The sequence below is a fragment of the Cololabis saira genome, chromosome 14 (assembly GCF_033807715.1).
Source record: "Cololabis saira isolate AMF1-May2022 chromosome 14, fColSai1.1, whole genome shotgun sequence".
Taxonomy (NCBI): Eukaryota; Metazoa; Chordata; class Actinopteri; order Beloniformes; family Belonidae; genus Cololabis; species Cololabis saira.
The window spans coordinates 7,004,822-7,022,500 of NC_084600.1; the positions used below are offsets into that span (position 1 = coordinate 7,004,822).

General features: G+C 46.3%; 1 protein-coding gene across 14 annotated transcripts in view; it reads right to left on the reverse strand.

Annotated features, from left to right (window-relative positions):
- The window catches only part of LOC133459504 (titin homolog), a 46,789-nt gene that overhangs the window by 19,074 nt on the left and 10,036 nt on the right, over nucleotides 1-17,679 (reverse strand). For 2 of the 14 annotated variants that reach the window (XM_061739496.1, XM_061739504.1), the window contains exons 8-18: nucleotides 16,745-17,437; nucleotides 15,015-15,092; nucleotides 14,776-14,913; nucleotides 14,388-14,621; nucleotides 14,111-14,279; nucleotides 11,422-11,757; nucleotides 10,278-11,288; nucleotides 9,530-9,811; nucleotides 8,919-9,377; nucleotides 8,534-8,635; nucleotides 1,850-7,090 (exon numbers count right to left, since the gene is read on the reverse strand). In XM_061739496.1, the coding sequence (XP_061595480.1) occupies nucleotides 1,850-7,090; nucleotides 8,534-8,635; nucleotides 8,919-9,377; nucleotides 9,530-9,811; nucleotides 10,278-11,288; nucleotides 11,422-11,757; nucleotides 14,111-14,279; nucleotides 14,388-14,621; nucleotides 14,776-14,913; nucleotides 15,015-15,092; nucleotides 16,745-17,437 (8,743 nt within the window). The remainder of the gene's footprint in view (nucleotides 1-1,849; nucleotides 7,091-8,533; nucleotides 8,636-8,918; nucleotides 9,378-9,529; nucleotides 9,812-10,277; nucleotides 11,289-11,421; nucleotides 11,758-14,110; nucleotides 14,280-14,387; nucleotides 14,622-14,775; nucleotides 14,914-15,014; nucleotides 15,093-16,744; nucleotides 17,438-17,679) is intronic. The other 12 variants (XM_061739509.1, XM_061739508.1, XM_061739503.1 and 9 more) reach the window with 11 other exon arrangements.

A 17,679-nucleotide genomic window follows, 5' to 3' on the forward strand; every position in this document is an offset into this window, starting at 1 on the left:
ACTCCCCTCTTGTGTCACGCCTCCCCTCACAACTCCCCTCTTGTGTCACGCCTCCCCTCACAACTCCCCTCTTATGTCACGCCTCCCCTCACAACTCCCCTCTTGTGTCACGCCTCCCCTCACAACTCCCCTCTTGTGTCACGCCACCCCTCACAACTCCCCTCTTGTGTCACGCCTCCCCTCACAACTCCCCTCTTGTGTTACGCCTCCCCGTGTCACGCCTCCGTGTCACGCCTCCCCTCACAACTCCCCTCTTGTGTCACGCCTTCTCCCCTCTCCGTGTCACACCTCCCATCTCCGTATCACACCTCCCCTCTCTGTGTCACGCCTCCCCTCACAACTCCCCTCTTGTGTCACGCCTTCTCCCCTCTCCGTATCACACCTCCCCTCCCCGTGTCACGCCTCCCCTCACACCTCCCCTCTCCGTGTCACGCCTCCCCTCACACCTCCCCTCTCCGTGTCACGCCTCCCCTCACACCTCCCCTCTCCGTGTCACGCCTCCTCTCACAACTCCCCTCTTGTGTCACGCCTCCTCCCCTCTTCATGTCACGCCTCCCCTCACAACTCCCCTCTTGTGTCACGCCTCCTCCCCTCTCCGTGTCACACCTCCCCTCACAGCTCCCCTCTTGTGTCACGCCTCCTCCCCTCTCCATGTCACGCCTCCCCTCACAACTCCCCTCTTGTGTCACGCCTTCTCCCCTCCCCGTGTCACACCTCCCCTCTCCGTGTCACACCTCCCCTCACAACTCCCCTCTTGTGTCACGCCTCCTCCCCTCTCCATGTCACGCCTCCCCTCACAACTCCCCTCTTGTGTCACGCCTTCTCCCCTCCCCGTGTCACACCTCCCCTCTCCGTGTCACACCTCCCCTCACAACTCCCCTCTTGTGTCACGCCTCCTCCCCTCCCCGTGTCACAACTCCCCTCCCCGTGTCACACCTCCCCTCTCCGTGTCACACCTCCCCTCACAACTCCCCTCTTGTGTCACGCCTCCTCCCCTCCCTGTGTCACAACTCCCCTCCCCGTGTCACACCTCCCCTCTCCGTGTCACGCCTCCCCTCACAACTCCCCTCTTGTGTCACGCCTTCTCCCCTCCCTGTGTCACACCTCCCATCTCCGTGTCACACCTCCCCTCACAACTCCCCTCTTGTGTCACGCCTCCTCCCCTCTCCATGTCACGACTCCCCTCAGAACTCCCCTCTTGTGTCACGCCTTCTCCCCTCCCTGTGTCACACCTCCCCTCACAACTCCCCTCTTGTGTCACGCCTCCTCCCCTCTCCATGTCACGCCTCCCCACACAACTCCCCTCTTGTGTCAAACCTTCTCCCCTCCCCGTGTCACACCTCCCATCTCCGTGTCACACCTCCCCTCTCCGTGTCACGCCTCCTCTCACAACTCCCCTCTTGTGTCACGCCTTCTCCCCTCCCCGTGTCACGCCTCCCCTCACAACTCCCCTCTTGTGTCACGCCTTCTCCCCTCTCCGTGTCACGCCTCCCCTCACAACTCCCCTCTTGTGTCACGCCTCCTCCCCTCTCCGTGTCACGCCTTCTCCCCTCTCCGTGTCACCCCTCCCCTCACAACTCCCCTCTTGTGTCACGCCTCCTCCCCTCTCCGTGTCACGCCTCCACTCACAACTCCCCTCTTGTATCATGCCTTCTCCCCTCCCGGTGTCACACCTCCCCGTGTCACACTTCCCTTCTCTGTGTCACACCTCCCCTCTTGTGTCACGCCTCATGCGTGTCGTTAGGTGAAGCACAGTGAGTTTAGTAAACGTCACATGTGATGAGTAAGGTTGGGTAACACCGGGGCAACAAGCAGGACTGGTTACTGCCCCCCCTCAGTCCCTACTCACCCCGAGTCTCCCCCCATGTACAGCTCAGCCAGCCAGATGGAGCCCAGGTCTTCCTGTCCCCTCTCATACTCTACCTCCACCTCCTCCTCCTCCTCCTCCGCCCCCCTGAGCCACGCCGGGACGGCCCCGGACCTGGGACTGGACCTGGACCTGAGACTGGACCTGCCTCTGGCGGGAATCTGGGTGGGATGGTCCACAGATGTAACTAGGGCGGCAGCGACAGCACCAGCCGGGCTGGTCGGGACCAAGCTGGCTCCAGTTTCAGGGGGGACGGGCTGTGCTGGTCTGGGATCAGAGCTGAGGGAGTCCTCGTTGCCATGGCGACCCTCATCACCTAACTCTGCCTCCCTCAGGAGAGGCCAGCTTTCAGGTTCACACCATGGACTCTCCATCCTGCCCTCCTCCTGTATTCTCTCCAATCCTTCTCTCTCTTCCTTTTCTACCACTTCTCTCTCCAGTCTTTCTTTCTCTTTCTTTTCTAGCTCTTCTCGTTCCAGTCTTTCATTCTCTTTCTTTTCAAGCTTTTCTCTCTCCAGTCTTTCTTTCTCTTTCTTTTCTACCACTTCTCTCTCCAGTCTTTCTTTCTCTTTCTTTTCAAGCTGTTCTCTCTCCAGTCTTTCTTTCTCTTTCTTTTCTACCTCTTCTCTCTCCAGTCTTTCTTTCACTTCAAGCTCTTCTCTCTCCAATCTTTCTCTCTCTTCCTTTTCTACCTTTTCTCGTTCCAGTCTTTCTTTCTCTTTCTTTTCTACCTCTTCTCTCTCCAGTCTTTCTTTCTCTTCCTTTTCTCTCTCTAGTCTCTCTCTCTCTTCCTTTTCAACCTCTTCTCTCTCCAGTCTTTCTTTCTTTTCTAGCTCTTCTCTCTCCAGTCTTTCTATCTCTTTCTTTTCTAGCTCTTCACTCTCCACTCTTTCTCTCTCTTCCTTTTCTACCTCTTCTCTCTCCAGTCTTTCTTTCTCTTCCTTTTCTCTCTCCAGTCTCTCTCTCTCTTCCTTTTCTACCTCTTCTCTCTCCAGTCTTTCTTTCTTTTCTAGCTCTTCTCTCTCCAGTCTTTCTATCTCTTTCTTTTCTAGCTCTTCACTCTCCACTCTTTCTCTCTCTTCCTTTTCTACCACTTCTCTCTCCAGTCTTTCTTTCTTTTCTAGCTCTTCCATCTCCAGTCTTTCTATCTCTTCCTTTTCTCTCTCCAGTCTTTCTCTCTCTTCCTTTTCAACCTCTTCCATCTCCAGTCTTTCTTTCTCTTCCTTTTCTCGCTCCAGTTTTTCTCTCTCTTCCTTTTCAATCTCTTCTCTCTCCAGTCTTTCTTTCTTTTCTAGCTCTTCTCTCTCCAGTCTTTCTCTCTCTTCCTTTTCAATCTCTTCTCTCTCCAGTCTTTCTTTCTTTTCTAGCTCTTCACTCTCCAGCCTTTCTTTCTCTTCCTTTTCTCTTTCCAGTCTTTCTTTCTCTTCAATTTCTACCACTTCTCTCTCCAGTCTTTCTTTCTCTTCCTTTTCTCTCTCCAGTTTTTCTTTCTCTTCCTCCTTTTCTGTCTCCAGTCTTTCCTTCTCTTCCTTTTCTACCTCTTCCATCTCCAGTCTTTCTTTCTCTTCCTTTTCTACCTCTTCCATCTCCAGTCTTTCTTTCTCTTCCTTTTCTCTCTCCAGTTTTTCTTTCTCTTCCTCCTTTTCTGTCTCCAGTCTTTCCTTCTCTTCCTTTTCTACCTCTTCCACCTCCAGTCTTTCTTTCTCTTCTTTTTCACTCTCCAGTTTTTCTTTCTCTTCCTCATTCTCTCTCTCCAGTCTTTCTGTCTTTTCTACCTCTTCCATCTCTGGTCTTTCTTTCTCTTCTTTTTCTGTCTCCAGTCTTTCTTTCTCTTCATTTTCAACCTCTTCTCTCTCCACTCTTTCTTTCTCTTCTTTTTCTACCTCTTCCACCTCCAGTCTTTCTTTTACTTCCTTTTCAACCTCTTCACTCTCCACTCTTTCTTTCTCTTCCTCCTTTTCTCTCTCCAGTCTTTCTTTCTCTTCCTCCTTTTCTGCCACCAGTCTTTCTTTCTTTTCTACCTCTTCTATCTCCACTCTTTCCTTCTCTTCCTTTTCTACCTCTTCCGTCTCCAGTCTTTCTTTCTCTTCATTTTCTACCTCTAGCATCTCCAGTCTTTCTTTCTCTTCCTCCTTTTCTGTCTCCAGTCTTTCTTTCTCTTCCTCCTTTTCTGTCTCCAGTCTTTCTTTCTTTTCTACCTCTTCCGTCTCCAGTCTTTCTTTCTCTTCCTTTTCTCTCTCCAGTTTTTCTTTCTCTTCCTCCTTTTCTCTCTCCAGTCTTTCGTTCTCTTCCTTTTCTACCTCTTCCATCTCCAGTCTTTCTTTCTCTTCCTCCTTTTCTGTCTCCAGTCTTTCTTCCTTTTCTACCTCTACCATCTCCACTCTTTCTTTCTCTTCCTTTTCAACCTCTTCCACCTCCAGTCTTTCTTTCTCTTCTTTTTCACTCTCCAGTCTTTCTTTCTCTTCCTCCTTTTCTCTCTCCAGTCTTTCTTTCTCTTCATTTTCTACCTCTTCCGTCTCCAGTCTTTCTTTCTCTTCCTCCTTTTCCGTCTCCAGTCTTTCTTCCTTTTCTACCTCTACCATCTCCACTCTTTCTTTCTCTTCCTTTTCAACCTCTTCCGTCTCCAGTCTTTCTTTCTCTTCCTTTTCTCTCTCCAGTCTTTCTTTCTCTTCCTCCTTTTCTGTCTCCAGTCTTTCTTCCTTTTCTACCTCTACCATCTCCACTCTTTCTTTCTCTTCCTTTTCAACCTCTTCCACCTCCAGTCTTTCTTTCTCTTCTTTTTCACTCTCCAGTTTTTCTTTCTCTTCCTCATTCTCTCTCTCCAGTCTTTCTGTCTTTTCTACCTCTTCCATCTCTGGTCTTTCTTTCTCTTCTTTTTCTGTCTCCAGTCTTTCTTTCTCTTCCTTTTCAACCTCTTCACTCTCCAGTCTTTCTTTCTCTTCCTCCTTTTCTGTCTCCACTTTTTCCTTCTCTTCCTTTTCTACCTCTTCATTCTCCACTCTTTCTTTCTCTTCCTTTTCAACCTTTTCTCTCTCCAGTCTTTCTTTCTCTTCCTTTTCTCTCTCCAGTTTTTCTCTCTCTTCCTCATTTTCTCTCTCCAGTCTTTCTGTCTTTTCTACCTCTTCCATCTCTGGTCTTTCTTTCTCTTCTTTTTCTGTCTCCAGTCTTTCTTTCTCTTCCTCCTTTTCTGTTTCCAGTCTTTCCTTCTCTTCCTTTTCTACCTCTTCCACCTCCAGTCTTTCTTTCTCTTCTTTTTCACTCTCCAGTTTTTCTTTCTCTTCTTTTTCTCTCTCCAGTCTTTCTTTCTCTTCCTCCTTTTCTGTCTCCAGTCTTTCTTTCTTTTCTACCTCTTCTATCTCCACTCTTTCCTTCTCTTCCTTTTCTACCTCTTCCACCTCCAGTTTTTCTTTCTCTTCTTTTTCTCTCTCCAGTCTTTCTTTCTCTTCCTCCTTTTCTCTCTCCAGTTTTTCTTTCTCTTCCTCATTTTCTCTCTCCAGTCTTTCTGTCTTTTCTACCTCTTCCATCTCTGGTCTTTCTTTCTCTTCTTTTTCTGTCTCCAGTCTTTCTTTCTCTTCCTTTTCTACCTCTTCTCTCTCCAGTCTTTCTTTCTCTTCCTCATTTTCTGTCTCCACTCTTTCTTTCTCTTCTTTTTCAACCTCTTCTTTCTCCTGTTTTTCTTTCTCTTCTTTTTCTACCTCTTCCATATCCAGTCTTTCTTTCTCTTCCTTTTCTACCACTTCTCTCTCCAGTCTTTCTTTCTCTTCCTCTTCTCTCTCCAGTCTTTCTTTCTCTTCCTTTTCAACCTCTTCTGTCTCCAGTCTTTCTTTCTCTTCCTTTTCTCTCTCCAGTTTTTCTTTCTCTTCCTCCTTTTCTGTCTCCAGTCTTTCCTTCTCTTCCTTTTCTACCTCTTCCACCTCCAGTCTTTCTTTCTCTTCTTTTTCACTCTCCAGTTTTTCTTTCTCTTCCTCATTTTCTCTCTCCAGTCTTTCTGTCTTTTCTACCTCTTCCATCTCTGGTCTTTCTTTCTCTTCTTTTTCTGTCTCCAGTCTTTCTTTCTCTTCTTTTTCTACCTCTTCACTCTCCACTCTTTCTTTCTCTTCCTCCTTTTCTCTCTCCAGTCTTTCTTCCTTTTCAACCTCTTCCACCTCCAGTTTTTCTTTCTCTTCTTTTTCACTCTCCAGTTTTTCTTTCTCTTCCTCATTCTCTCTCTCCAGTCTTTCTGTCTTTTCTACCTCTTCCATCTCTGGTCTTTCTTTCTCTTCTTTTTCTGTCTCCAGTCTTTCTTTCTCTTCCTTTTCAACCTCTTCACTCTCCAGTCTTTCTTTCTCTTCCTCCTTTTCTCTCTCCAGTCTTTCTTTCTCTTCATTTTCTACCTCTACCATCTCCACTCTTTCTTTCTCTTCCTTTTCAATCTCTTCACTCTCCAGTCTTTCTTTCTTTTCTACCTCTTCTATCTCCACTCTTTCCTTCTCTTCCTTTTCTACCTCTTCCACCTCCAGTTTTTCTTTCTCTTCTTTTTCACTCTCCAGTTTTTCTTTCTCTTCCTCATTCTCTCTCTCCAGTCTTTCTGTCTTTTCTACCTCTTCCATCTCTGGTCTTTCTTTCTCTTCTTTTTCTGTCTCCAGTCTTTCTTTCTCTTCCTTTTCAACCTCTTCACTCTCCAGTCTTTCTTTCTCTTCTTTTTCTACCTCTTCCATATCCAGTCTTTCTTTCTCTTCCTTTTCTACCTCTTCCATCTCCAGTCTTTCTTTTTCTGCCTCATCTCTCTCCATTATTTCCCCCTCCATCTTTTGTGTCTCTTTGCTGTCTTTCTCATTTCTTTCCTCTTTTGGTTCTTCCATATTTTCTTCCCCCAGACCTTCTTTCTCCTGCTCCCTCTCTTTTTCCTGCTCACTGGCAGCCAGTCTCAGACTTCCCACCAGACCCAGCCCACATGTTTTGTCTGCTTTCTGAGATAAATCACTCTTTGGTACCTTATCATCAGAAATCAACTGACTTCTTGCAGTGTCAGAGAAAGCTGTGGGTGGCAAAACGTCCACAGCAGTGGAACTCAGCGGCCCGTCGTCCGGCTCGGTGGGACTCGGCCTCTCGGCCTGTACTTCATCTAAACACGGCTCCTTGTCATCATCAATCGTGAGTATGCACGGCTGGTCTACAGAGGGTTGCAGAATATCTGCATCGTTTGATCCACTTGTGTGCAGTATGGAGGTCACGGTCTCATACCTACGGGGCAAACACGAGGGACAGGAAACCAGTGAGACAGAGCCCACCCTAAAATGACCTGCATTATGACTAGAGCCAAACCCTGCGACAGAGAGCCAGACAGCATGCTTGATTAAACCCTTCCCTCACAGACTTTGTGTTGGTGCTTGTCCAAAGAATTGCACGAAAGTATCAAGAGGAAACACAGAGGCACACCCTTCACTGTTTCCTAACCACTGCAAAACACACCGACATTTCCTTCATCGCTGGTTTGATTCAGAGCAGGTGAAACTTCCTGGTGCATGCAGTTGTGAGCTTCTGCAAAACTACAGCTGGGGCTGGAAGTTTGCAAAATGTTTCTTTGTTTCTGCATTTATTATTAGCTTTTCGCAAGTCTCAGACTTGGAAAAACTGAAATAAATAACCCGATTCAGCAGTTAATTTGAAGTTACCAGGTGTTACTGGAAGAGCAGGCATCTATGGAACTAACTGCACATGAACAAAGGAGAACAGCAAGAACTTCGGGAGATGAGTTGTGGGTAGGAAGGCTGCAAAATCACATTCAAGGATTCTGAACTCTTGAAATCCAGTCAGACAGACCGTGTGCAGATGCCGGGAAATTCAAGACCAACAAAGACGAAGCAGTGGTAAAGGAAGTGGGTTTTACCACCATACGAACATTGAGGAAGAAGGATTTGCATGGAAGGGCTGCAAGGGCCAAGTTGCTGCTCTCCATACAGAACATTTCTGCAAGTGCAGTATGTTAAACCAGAAGATTGTTGCAAAAAATATTTTGTGGACAAGAGAACATACCAAAATCTTTGGTTTAAAGAAGACACTGTATCCAAGGATGAAAATATGATCCCTTCCTTAAAACACAGTGGTGGTTATATCATGAATCGGGTTTGTGTTGCTATATCTTGCCCAGGATGGGCGGCTGTCACCAGCAGAACAATAATTTACTTCAGGAAAAACGTTAAATGTCAGGACATCAGCCTGAACTCTATGGTGAGTCAAGCAGAAGGACGACGATAGAAAGAACTTGAGTTGTTCTGGCACAAAGGAATTAGAGAAGAATAAAGTCAGTGTTTTAAAGGGTTCTGTGTTGATCTTCTGGATTAATCCAGAAGGTTGCCAAAGGACTTCAGGTGAGCTCCATGTGAGGAAACCCATCCCAGAGGTTTGGGCTGTTCTGTAAGGTGAGGCTGGAAGCATTTGTTTTGTGTCTCACAACTATATTAGGTTGTTTTCTAATTGCAAAGAACAATGTAATGATCTACAATTGTTTAATTGGGATGTGTTTATCTATGACTAGGACTGATGATGTTTTAGTTAATTCAATGGTGTTTGAGGTTTTCCAAGCACAGCTGTTATCTCAGACTATAAAAACGTGTTTTTTCTTTTTTGCATTCATTTCCACACCTTGACAAAAAATGTGAAAACACCGGCAGGCAGGAGACTCACCCCCTGAACAACACCCCCACTACTGCTGACACCAGGGAAAAAGACGCCTCCTGTTGCCCTGCAACACACACGTCTGCGTCTACGTGTGCGTGTTTCTGGGCACTACCAGACACAAGCAGAAAAACACACACAGACACACACACACACATATGTAAGTTGTACTGCATAGCTCTGATCAAACTGCTTTAATTTGAATCTCTATCAGCATAGATGTAGAGGTTAATGTGAAGGAAACGGCTTCAGAGGAGCCAGACTGGATTGGCTGAGTCATATTGATTAGGCTGCGGCGCCGTGGAGAGGTGTTAGCCTGGGCATGTGCACGTTTGCATTCGTATGTGGTGTCACAACATGCTGCAGAGGAAGCAAGGAACCATCACTGACTCACCCCCCTATTACAACCTCTTCCTCCTCCTCCTTCTGCTTCTCCTCCTTCTGCTCAGAGCTCTCACTACTTTCCATCCCTGGCTCTCCTCCCGTTTCCGCGGCGGTCTCCTCCACGGCTGCCCACAGCTGCTGCTCTGCCTCGCACACCAGCTCCTCGCTGCTCACGACCCCCTCCTGCCCGTCCACCACCACGTCAGCCTGGTGTTGTGTTTCTGGCGTTGAGGGCGGCCGTTCCTCTGGTACCGGAGCTGCCTGCTCCTCAGCTTTAGCAGGAAGGTCCAGAGCAGTTGCTGGTTGCACGACGGGTTCCTCCAGCGCTGCTGGCTCCTCCTGAACGTGCGGGGAGCCGGGCTGGGCGGCCGACGGGGTTATGTGAGGGGCTTCTGAATCTGTTGCTGTCGTCGGTTGGTGCTGTTCCTTCATAGCTGTTTCCGTCTCCGCAGCATCTTCCACGTGGGAGCTACAAAAGAAAAGAAAAGCCACAATAATACGATTTTGACTTGCTATTATGTGAAACTCTTTACAAACCAGACTAATAGGACAATCCAAAACACTGCCAGAAGGATGAAGCAAAGAAGCCAGCAGAGAGATGCCCCCCTCATCCATTCTTACCCCATGCACAGAGCGTTTGTACCCTCCTTGGAGGTTTGCTCGACTGTATCTGTCCCGCTTTTCCCTTCTAGCATTTTCCACAGAGGAATCTCTGCGTCAGACGGCCTCTCTGGAGCTGGTACCAGCGGCAAGACCTCTAATGTCATTGCTTGATTCAAAGCCGATAACTCAACAGTGGGGTCTGAATGGGAGCCAGTTGGACTGTATGGGGTAGATATTTTCTCATCAGGGGTAACAATGTTTGACAGTGAAATTTCCTGGGTAATAAAGGCTTGCTTCAGACTGGAATAAGAGGGAGGAAAAGGGAAAAGGAAAAACAGAAAAAAGGAGAAAGGAAGGAAAATGTTAGGCAGACAGAAAAAGGAGAAGAGGACAGTAGAACAACGAGATAATACTTGGTACCTGATAATAAGTAATAGCCAAGCCATCAGAACTGACATCAAATATGTGTTATCATCTTAAACAACCAATATGCACACTAGGAAGAATGTTTTGAACCCAAGCACAGAGAGTATCAGTGAAGCTTTAGGCCAGCACATAACTGCAAAACCACCAATGAAGAAAAACAAAGTATTCAAGAGACATTTTAGTGTAGAAACACAAATACACGGACACTTAAAGTGGCACAAGTTTTATGGAGGACTCATTTTAGTTGCTGTTTATTAGAGGGATAGTTTGCGTTACGTAGACAAACAGACCACACAGAGCAACAAAGGCTGACAGGGAAGACGTTTCTGCAGCGACTCACCACTCGTCGGCGGTGGAGTTTGGTTTAGGGACAGCCGGCCTGTCCGCCGGTCTCCGTGGCGACGGGCCGGGGACGTGAGCGGGCTGGGGTGTAACGCCGGCTCCGGCCAGCAGAGGGGAGTGTGGAGCAGGAGCTGCAGAGGAAGATGCTGCTCTCATCTTCTGCTTGTCCTCGTCCGACCTGTTCACCTCCTTCAGGCGGCCTGCTCCTCCTTCCTGCTCCGCTCGCCCGCTCTTCTCCTCCTTCTCTTTCTTTTTCCTCTCCTCGTCTGCCAGCCTCTCTGCTTCTTTCCTCTCATCCTCCTCTTCTCTCTTTCTTCTCTCTTCTGCCTCTTTTACCCTTTTTCTCTCCTCCTCCTCCTTCCTCTCCCTCTCCTCATCTGCCTGCCTTTTTCTCTCTTCTTCTCGCCTCTTCTCTTCGTCTCTTCTCTTTTTCTCCTCCTCCTGTATTTTTCTCTCCTCCACCCTCTTCTGTTCTTCCTTCTCTCTTGCCTCCTCCAGATGCCGTTCCTCCATCTTCTTCCTCTCTTCCTCCTCCTCCAGGAGTCTCTTTTTCTCATCCTCCTCCCTCTTTCTTTGCTCCTCCAATACCCTCCTCTCTTCCAATCTTTTCTCCTCCTCCTCTTTCATCTTCTTCATGAATCTCTCTCTTTCTAGTCTTTTCTCCTCTTCCCGCTTGGCTCTTTCCTTTTCTGCCTCTAACTCCAGCAGCCTCCGCTCTTCTTCTTCTCGTTTCCTCCTGTCCTCCTCCTCGCTCTGTTTCTTCCTCTTCTCCCTCAGGAGTCTCTCTTCCTCGCATCTCCTCTTCTCCCTTTCCCTCCTGAACTCTTCCTCTTCCTGTAAGAGTCTCCTCTTCTCTTCCTCCAGCAGTCTCTTCCTCTCCTCCTCATGCGTTTGCATCTGTTTTTGCTCTTGCTCTTGTTTCTTTGGCGTTCCAGAGGCGCTCGGCCTCTCCCGCTCTGCCACCACCGCTGCCCCCTCTAACTGCTTTTCATTGGTTTTCTGTTCCAGACTGCAGAACAGATAGACAATATGCCTTAATGCTATATGTCTGTGTGCATTACAGCATCATCATTTCACATCCTCAAGTGGTTTCATTGTTTATTGTTGTGGATCTTGAGTGTTTCATTTCAGACAATACTCACCCTGCAGGACACCTTTTGATCGTATCACGCTTAGAGTCATCGTCTGCCAGAAACAAGCCCCCTGATTCCTGCCCGTGGTTAAGTGACTCAATAATGACGTCGTCAAAGTCGGGCTCGGGTTTGGCCAGAGGAACCGTTTCAATCACAAAGGGGCTCATATATTTCTCATCAACTGGCTTTATCAAATCCGCCTTCCCCTCAACACGGGGCAGCTTAGGCGTGATAAACGCCGCCACGACGCTGGTGGAGGACACCTCGGGGGCGCTGTTCTCAGGGCAGGAGAAGGGCCAGGGAGGGGGCGGGGCTATAATCAGCTCTGAGCGGGACTGGGCGGGACTAGGGACACAAATGGAAGTGGTCAGGGTTGAGGGACAACCAGGTGAGAGATGTGAGGGGCTGCAGAGCAAACCAGCAGCTGACTAGTCTTTAAATGCTGGGAGGAAAGGTACAAAACACTCTGGGTCTGTTACGACATGCCGGGATCCAGGGAGCACAAACACCAAACATGACGCAACCGTGAGTCACTGAGAACCTGCAGGTCAACAGTTCCAAAACAAAAACTCCTTCCACAAACGCTTGAACGCTGAAATTGTTTCATGCTTCAATCTGTTTTTGAAAAAAGTTGCAACATGGTTTTTTTGATTGCGTCGCACACAATCCCAAACTGTTAGGACATTTTCAGGGCTAGAAAAGCATTATGAACTTTTGATAGCTTTAACAGCTTACAGGACTGTCTCAGAAAATTAGAATATTGTGATGAAGTTCTTTATTTTCTGTAATGCAATTAAAAAAAATAAAATGTCATACATTCTGGATTCATTACAAATCAACTGAAATATTGCAAGCCTTTTATTTTTTTAATATTGCTGATTATGGTTTACAGTTTAAGATTAAGATTCCCAGAATATTCTAATTTTTTGAGATAGGATATTTGAGTTTTCTTAAACTGTAAGTCATAATCAGCAATATTAAAATAATAAAAGGCTTGCAATATTTCAGTTGATTTGTAATGAATCCAGAATGTATGACATTTTTGTTTTTGTAATTGCATTACAGAAAATCACAGTATTCTAATTTTCTGGAACTGCCACAAAAATGATCTGCAACCAGGGTGGGGTTGACCCCACTGGACCTGACGACGCCAAGGATCCCTCGCTTTCCAACCTTGTTGGCAGTTGTGGTGGATAACATAAGGCATGAAGACAAAAACAACACTGTCACGTTGGTTTAGCTGCTCCATCGTGCCCTGATAACCAGCGCTGATTCCAACATCACAAGAGGATTTTTGCCTGTTTTTTAATTTGAATATGTGCAATAAAAGCCCCCCAAGAAATGTATAAAATAGTAGCCGTCTATATCATCCATTCCTTTAAAAAAAATCAAAACAACTCCGTCTCAGATGAAATGCAATCAAGTAGAGACATTTCAATATTTTTTTTTACTTTTAAACAGCGTTGCAGCTTAAAGGTTTGAGTGGGAACAGAATGTTTCTGATCAAACTTCCACCAGTATCAGCACCTGAAATCAATACTGGATTAGATTTATTACATTTATTTTCTATAAATCTGCACCAATTAAAACATTAAGGGATTGAAATGAGTCTTAACTGTCAAATCACAACTTCTCTGTGGTGACAACCTGGGCAATCAGCCAAGTTTAAGTTTCAAATTCACAAAGACTGCAACATTTAAATGGGATTCACATTCAAAGACTCTTTGTTATCACTGACCCAAGTCTTGGGAAGTACGTTCTGCCTGAATCTGGATTGATTGGGAAGTCTAAACCCAGGGTTCCTCTCACATAGAAATCCATGCAAGTTCAAAAATACAGTAAACTAATTAACACAATACATTTGAGATGTGACAGCTTGACTAATCCATCATCAAGTTATAATAAAATACCATAAAAACCGAACTCTAAACATACCGGCACCAACAATCACTCAATGTGACAGAACATGATAATAATTTAGCTAATTTCTTTGTTTTTATAACGCTGGAACTTCATGAACAAGCCTACAAGTGACAGAAGACACTGTTTTATGCTGACAAGGTTATCTAATGCTATTGGTCAAGCTCCCACTATAACTGTAGATCTGAGTGCAGCTCTAAAATGTAGAATTACAATAAAATAGAGTAGAGTTCTGTTGTGAATCCACGGAAAACTCAAAGCATGTCATCATCTAAGGCTTGTGAGTTAAACTAATCTGCTTGTTACTTGTGGTTAAAGTGCACGTATGCAGTGACGTTCTGGGATACGTTAATGGCTGGAGATACTGGTAGGTGTTACAGCAAGCTGGGGTTAACAGGAGCACCTTCCTTATAAAGTGGTGTGTTCTCCACCTTATCAGGGTAGCTGGTGAGTGTATTTCATGGAGAAACATTAGTCATGAGCAGCTCAACAATCCCACTCTTCAAAGATGCAAATGCATGTTGTCAACGGTCAAACTGTTCATGCAGCGTCATGCACACGGCCCGTCTCAGACTGTGCAGAGCTGTTCTGTTTTCCTCAAGACAATGTGAGGAGACATTCCAATGATAGCTGTCTTGCTTTTTAAAGGTTACCATCACCAATAAAACAAGTTGTATGGTATTTGCTGAAACTTTGAGCTTTTACAGATTCAGGCTCTAGTTGCTTTTTCCTCACGTTAAGGAAAAGCAGCAGTCTGACTTCATGTGTGTGAGCTCACCTGCTCTTTCCTGCTCTGGCTTTATTGTCTGCGAGGACCAGCTTGGCGTCGAAGGCCGGCCTGACGGCCTGCTCAGATCTCCTGCTGTTTGCAGCTGCCTGCTCACTCAGAGGAGAATCCTTGCCTTTGCTTTTGTCTTTATCCACTTGTGTGAGAGACAACGCCGGGCCTGTAAAGAGAGAAACGGAGAAAAGAATAAAACAAAAAGCAGATATGTCAGCCATGGATGCAAAAAAAGGAGGGACGGAGCTTCTCTCTGTTTGGGTGGCTGGTGTACCTGAGCTGATCTGAGCAGGTGGAGCAGGAGGAGTGACAGTGAGGTGGGAGGAGAAGAAAGGAAGGGCAGGGATGGAGGAAGAGTGAGAGGATGTGGGACGTGGAAGGGCGGCAGAGCCAGCGGGAGTCTCGGGATCACAGAGGGCATCCAGATCTGGACGTGTCAACAGAGGAACCGGGGGGAAATCCCCCCCAGCTGAAGCACGCTCAACTGCAAACTGTACCCACTGAGATCCTGAGGGAAACAGAGAGGGAGGGCAGGGAGGATGAGATGCTGAGGGGAAGAGAACGGAGAGATCATGGGAATGGCAGAGGAGGTAGAGACAGGTGAAACAGAGATGAAAAAGGGAGATGGTGAAGGGCTTGGAGAGTATTTTGACATGAGTTACCTGACTCTGAGCTAGAAGTGAGAGATGTGGGGAGAGGCGGGGCTGATGGAACAGGAGGGGCGTCAGCAGCAAAAGGGGAAGGAGAGGTGGGGCGGGCAATTGATTTTACAACCTGAGGCTGGAAAGTGTGACCATGGCCTGGCGAGAAGGATGGAGGAGGATAGAGAAGAGCGAGAGAAGGTTAGGGGAATACATCAGTGAAAGAGGAGGAATATGATCAGGTCAGGGCAGAGACGCACCAGAGGCTGCAGCAGAGGCTGCAGCAGCGTCCTCTGCTGCGTGAACCACCGGGGGGCGCCACGGGGGGGAAACAGCAGCTGAGGACGGGAGAGGAGAACAGAGAGAAGAGAGGGGGAAACGGAGGAACTAAATGAGATGGGCTTATACCCAAAGAGTCATTCAACTAAGGTGCATCTTAATAACCTGGGGCCGGATTCACCAATATGTTCTTAAGAACCATCTTAAGAAATGTCTTAAGATCTAAAATTAAAAAGTTCATAAGAAAGTTCTTAAGTGAAATTCCTCAATATTTTCTTAAGAACCGTCTTAAGAACTGTCATTTCTTACAAATTTCTTATTTTTTCCTACTTAAGAACATCTTAAAATGTGTCATTGCATTGTACGAGCCAACAAACAACATGTATACATATATATATATATATATATATATATATATATACATATACATATATATATATATATATATATATATATATATATATATATATATATATATACATATACATATATATACATATATATATATATATATATATATATATATATACACACACACACACCGGTATATATATATATATATACGCTAACTAACATGCTAACAAACAGTTAACAGGCTCTTTGTGTAATTAATTACAAAGTATATCCTCAAACTATGACCTACTAGTCTAAACTTGTCTAAAATGTGTTGAAAAAGGTTTATATTAGAGGCTTTAACTTTTCACAGAAGAAATTTTAAGTTTTTTCTTAAGAAGAAACTTAAGAAGAAAGTTGAGAAAATGCTTAGAACTTTTTTGGATACCGTAATATGACTTCTTCTCTTTTTTCTTCTTAAGACTGAACTTAAGAAAAAAATGACACTTAAGAAGATTTTTTTTCTTAAGAATGTTTTGTGAATCCGGCCCCAGGTTATGCTCATCCTGACATGGGAAGCATCGGACAGAACACAACAACACACCAGCAAAACAGACATGAACAAGATAGACAACATGCACTAATCACCCACAAACACAGTCAAAGAGGAGGAGGATTATGGTAATGTGTATCTAACTCATTAAAGATAGCCACATGTTCATGCTGGTTCCCAACACGCACTACTGTCCATCAAGGAAACGTTTTAACTTCTTCTCATTCAACTGTTGTAATAAAAGGGAACTTTTCTTAAAAACTAAATGATTCCAGCTATATGGGCACCAGTGTGTTGACTTGGTATCATATATTTTAAGACTGTGATGACATGAACATTGGTGCAGCTTGAGACTGAAATTCTTTGGATTCACTTTTTTTTTTGTATGAAACCTCTACCATTGTTCTCCAGCTGCCCGGTGATTGTAATGACTTCAGTTTAAATCACAAGGAACTTGGATAAAATTGAGTTAAAACCACGCCGAACTAAAATACTCCCAGCCGAGTGAATTATCTTGGAATTTCAACCTTGAAGGCATTGAGGTAAAATACGAAAAAAGGAGGGGACAACGCAAAAACCAAGCAGATGCCTTTGTTATTTGCTAAAATGCAAAGAAGATTTTTAAAAACTCGATTTCTAGCTTAAGAAATGATCACACCACAACAACCTCTATGCACGATACGATGCACGTTTTATGTATTAGTAGTAACGTGCATATATAATTTGACTCTGTTCCATGAAGAAGACAGAAGATCATACGGAAGACTGGTTGAAATCAGGTCACTCCACATGCAGCAAGCCCATCTCCCAGCCACCTCCTGGTACCTTTAGCTGAGCCGGACTGGAAGATTCTGGGCAGGGACGGAGGCTGAGCGATGGTCCAGGAGAGAGGAGGGTGACCAGCGGACGGATCACAGGACAGGACAGGGTTGGGGGTGGAGGAATACTTGGAAAGAGGAGGCTGGGAGCCAGCAGAGAGGGACTTATGGGTCAGAGAGGTGGATACAAAGAAAGGGGACAACTGCAGAGCCATGGGGGGTGGGGCTGTTGCAGTTTCAGGTGATGGTAATGAGGAAGGTCTGGGGAGGTCTGAGGACACAGCACAAACTGAATCTGACTTTGCAGGAGCTTCAGAGCTACAGGATGAAGAGTTAAGAGGAAGCGAGGCCACGGGTGAAGACTGTTTGGATGCTAGAGAGGAAGCAGAGGCGGAGGAGAGGAGCAGGGGCTCAGAGCATTCAGGCGATGCAGGATGAGCCCGTACATCTGAGGAGACTGCAGGGGTCTCCCCCGCTGGGACCTTGGGGCCTGGAGGACTGGGGGGAAGCTCAGGCACAGCAGAAGACGCTGGAACTACAGCGCTGGCTGCTTGTCTGTGCTTAGACCTGGGGGAGGGCTGTGGGGAGGGCCCGGGGGAGGGCGGGAGGTCCGGGTGCACCGGGCCCCCGGCCAGGGGGTGTCTGGAGCGGCGGGGCGAGGGCCGGGGAGCCATGGGTAGCGGAGGGCGAGAGAGGACTGCTGGCGAGGGAGGACCGCCGTCACGTCCACAGGCACAGTTAATAGAGGGAAAGATGGATCAATGACAGTTTTACAGGAGGAGAAATGATGATCAAGACAGAAAGACAAGCTCATGAACTAAACATGATAATGAAATGACCAAAAATAAGATCACATGACAATCTATTCTACAACCTCAAACCATTATTTCACGTCACTCGGATTTGAAACAAAACACGGTGCTTTGTCTCATGATGGCTCAG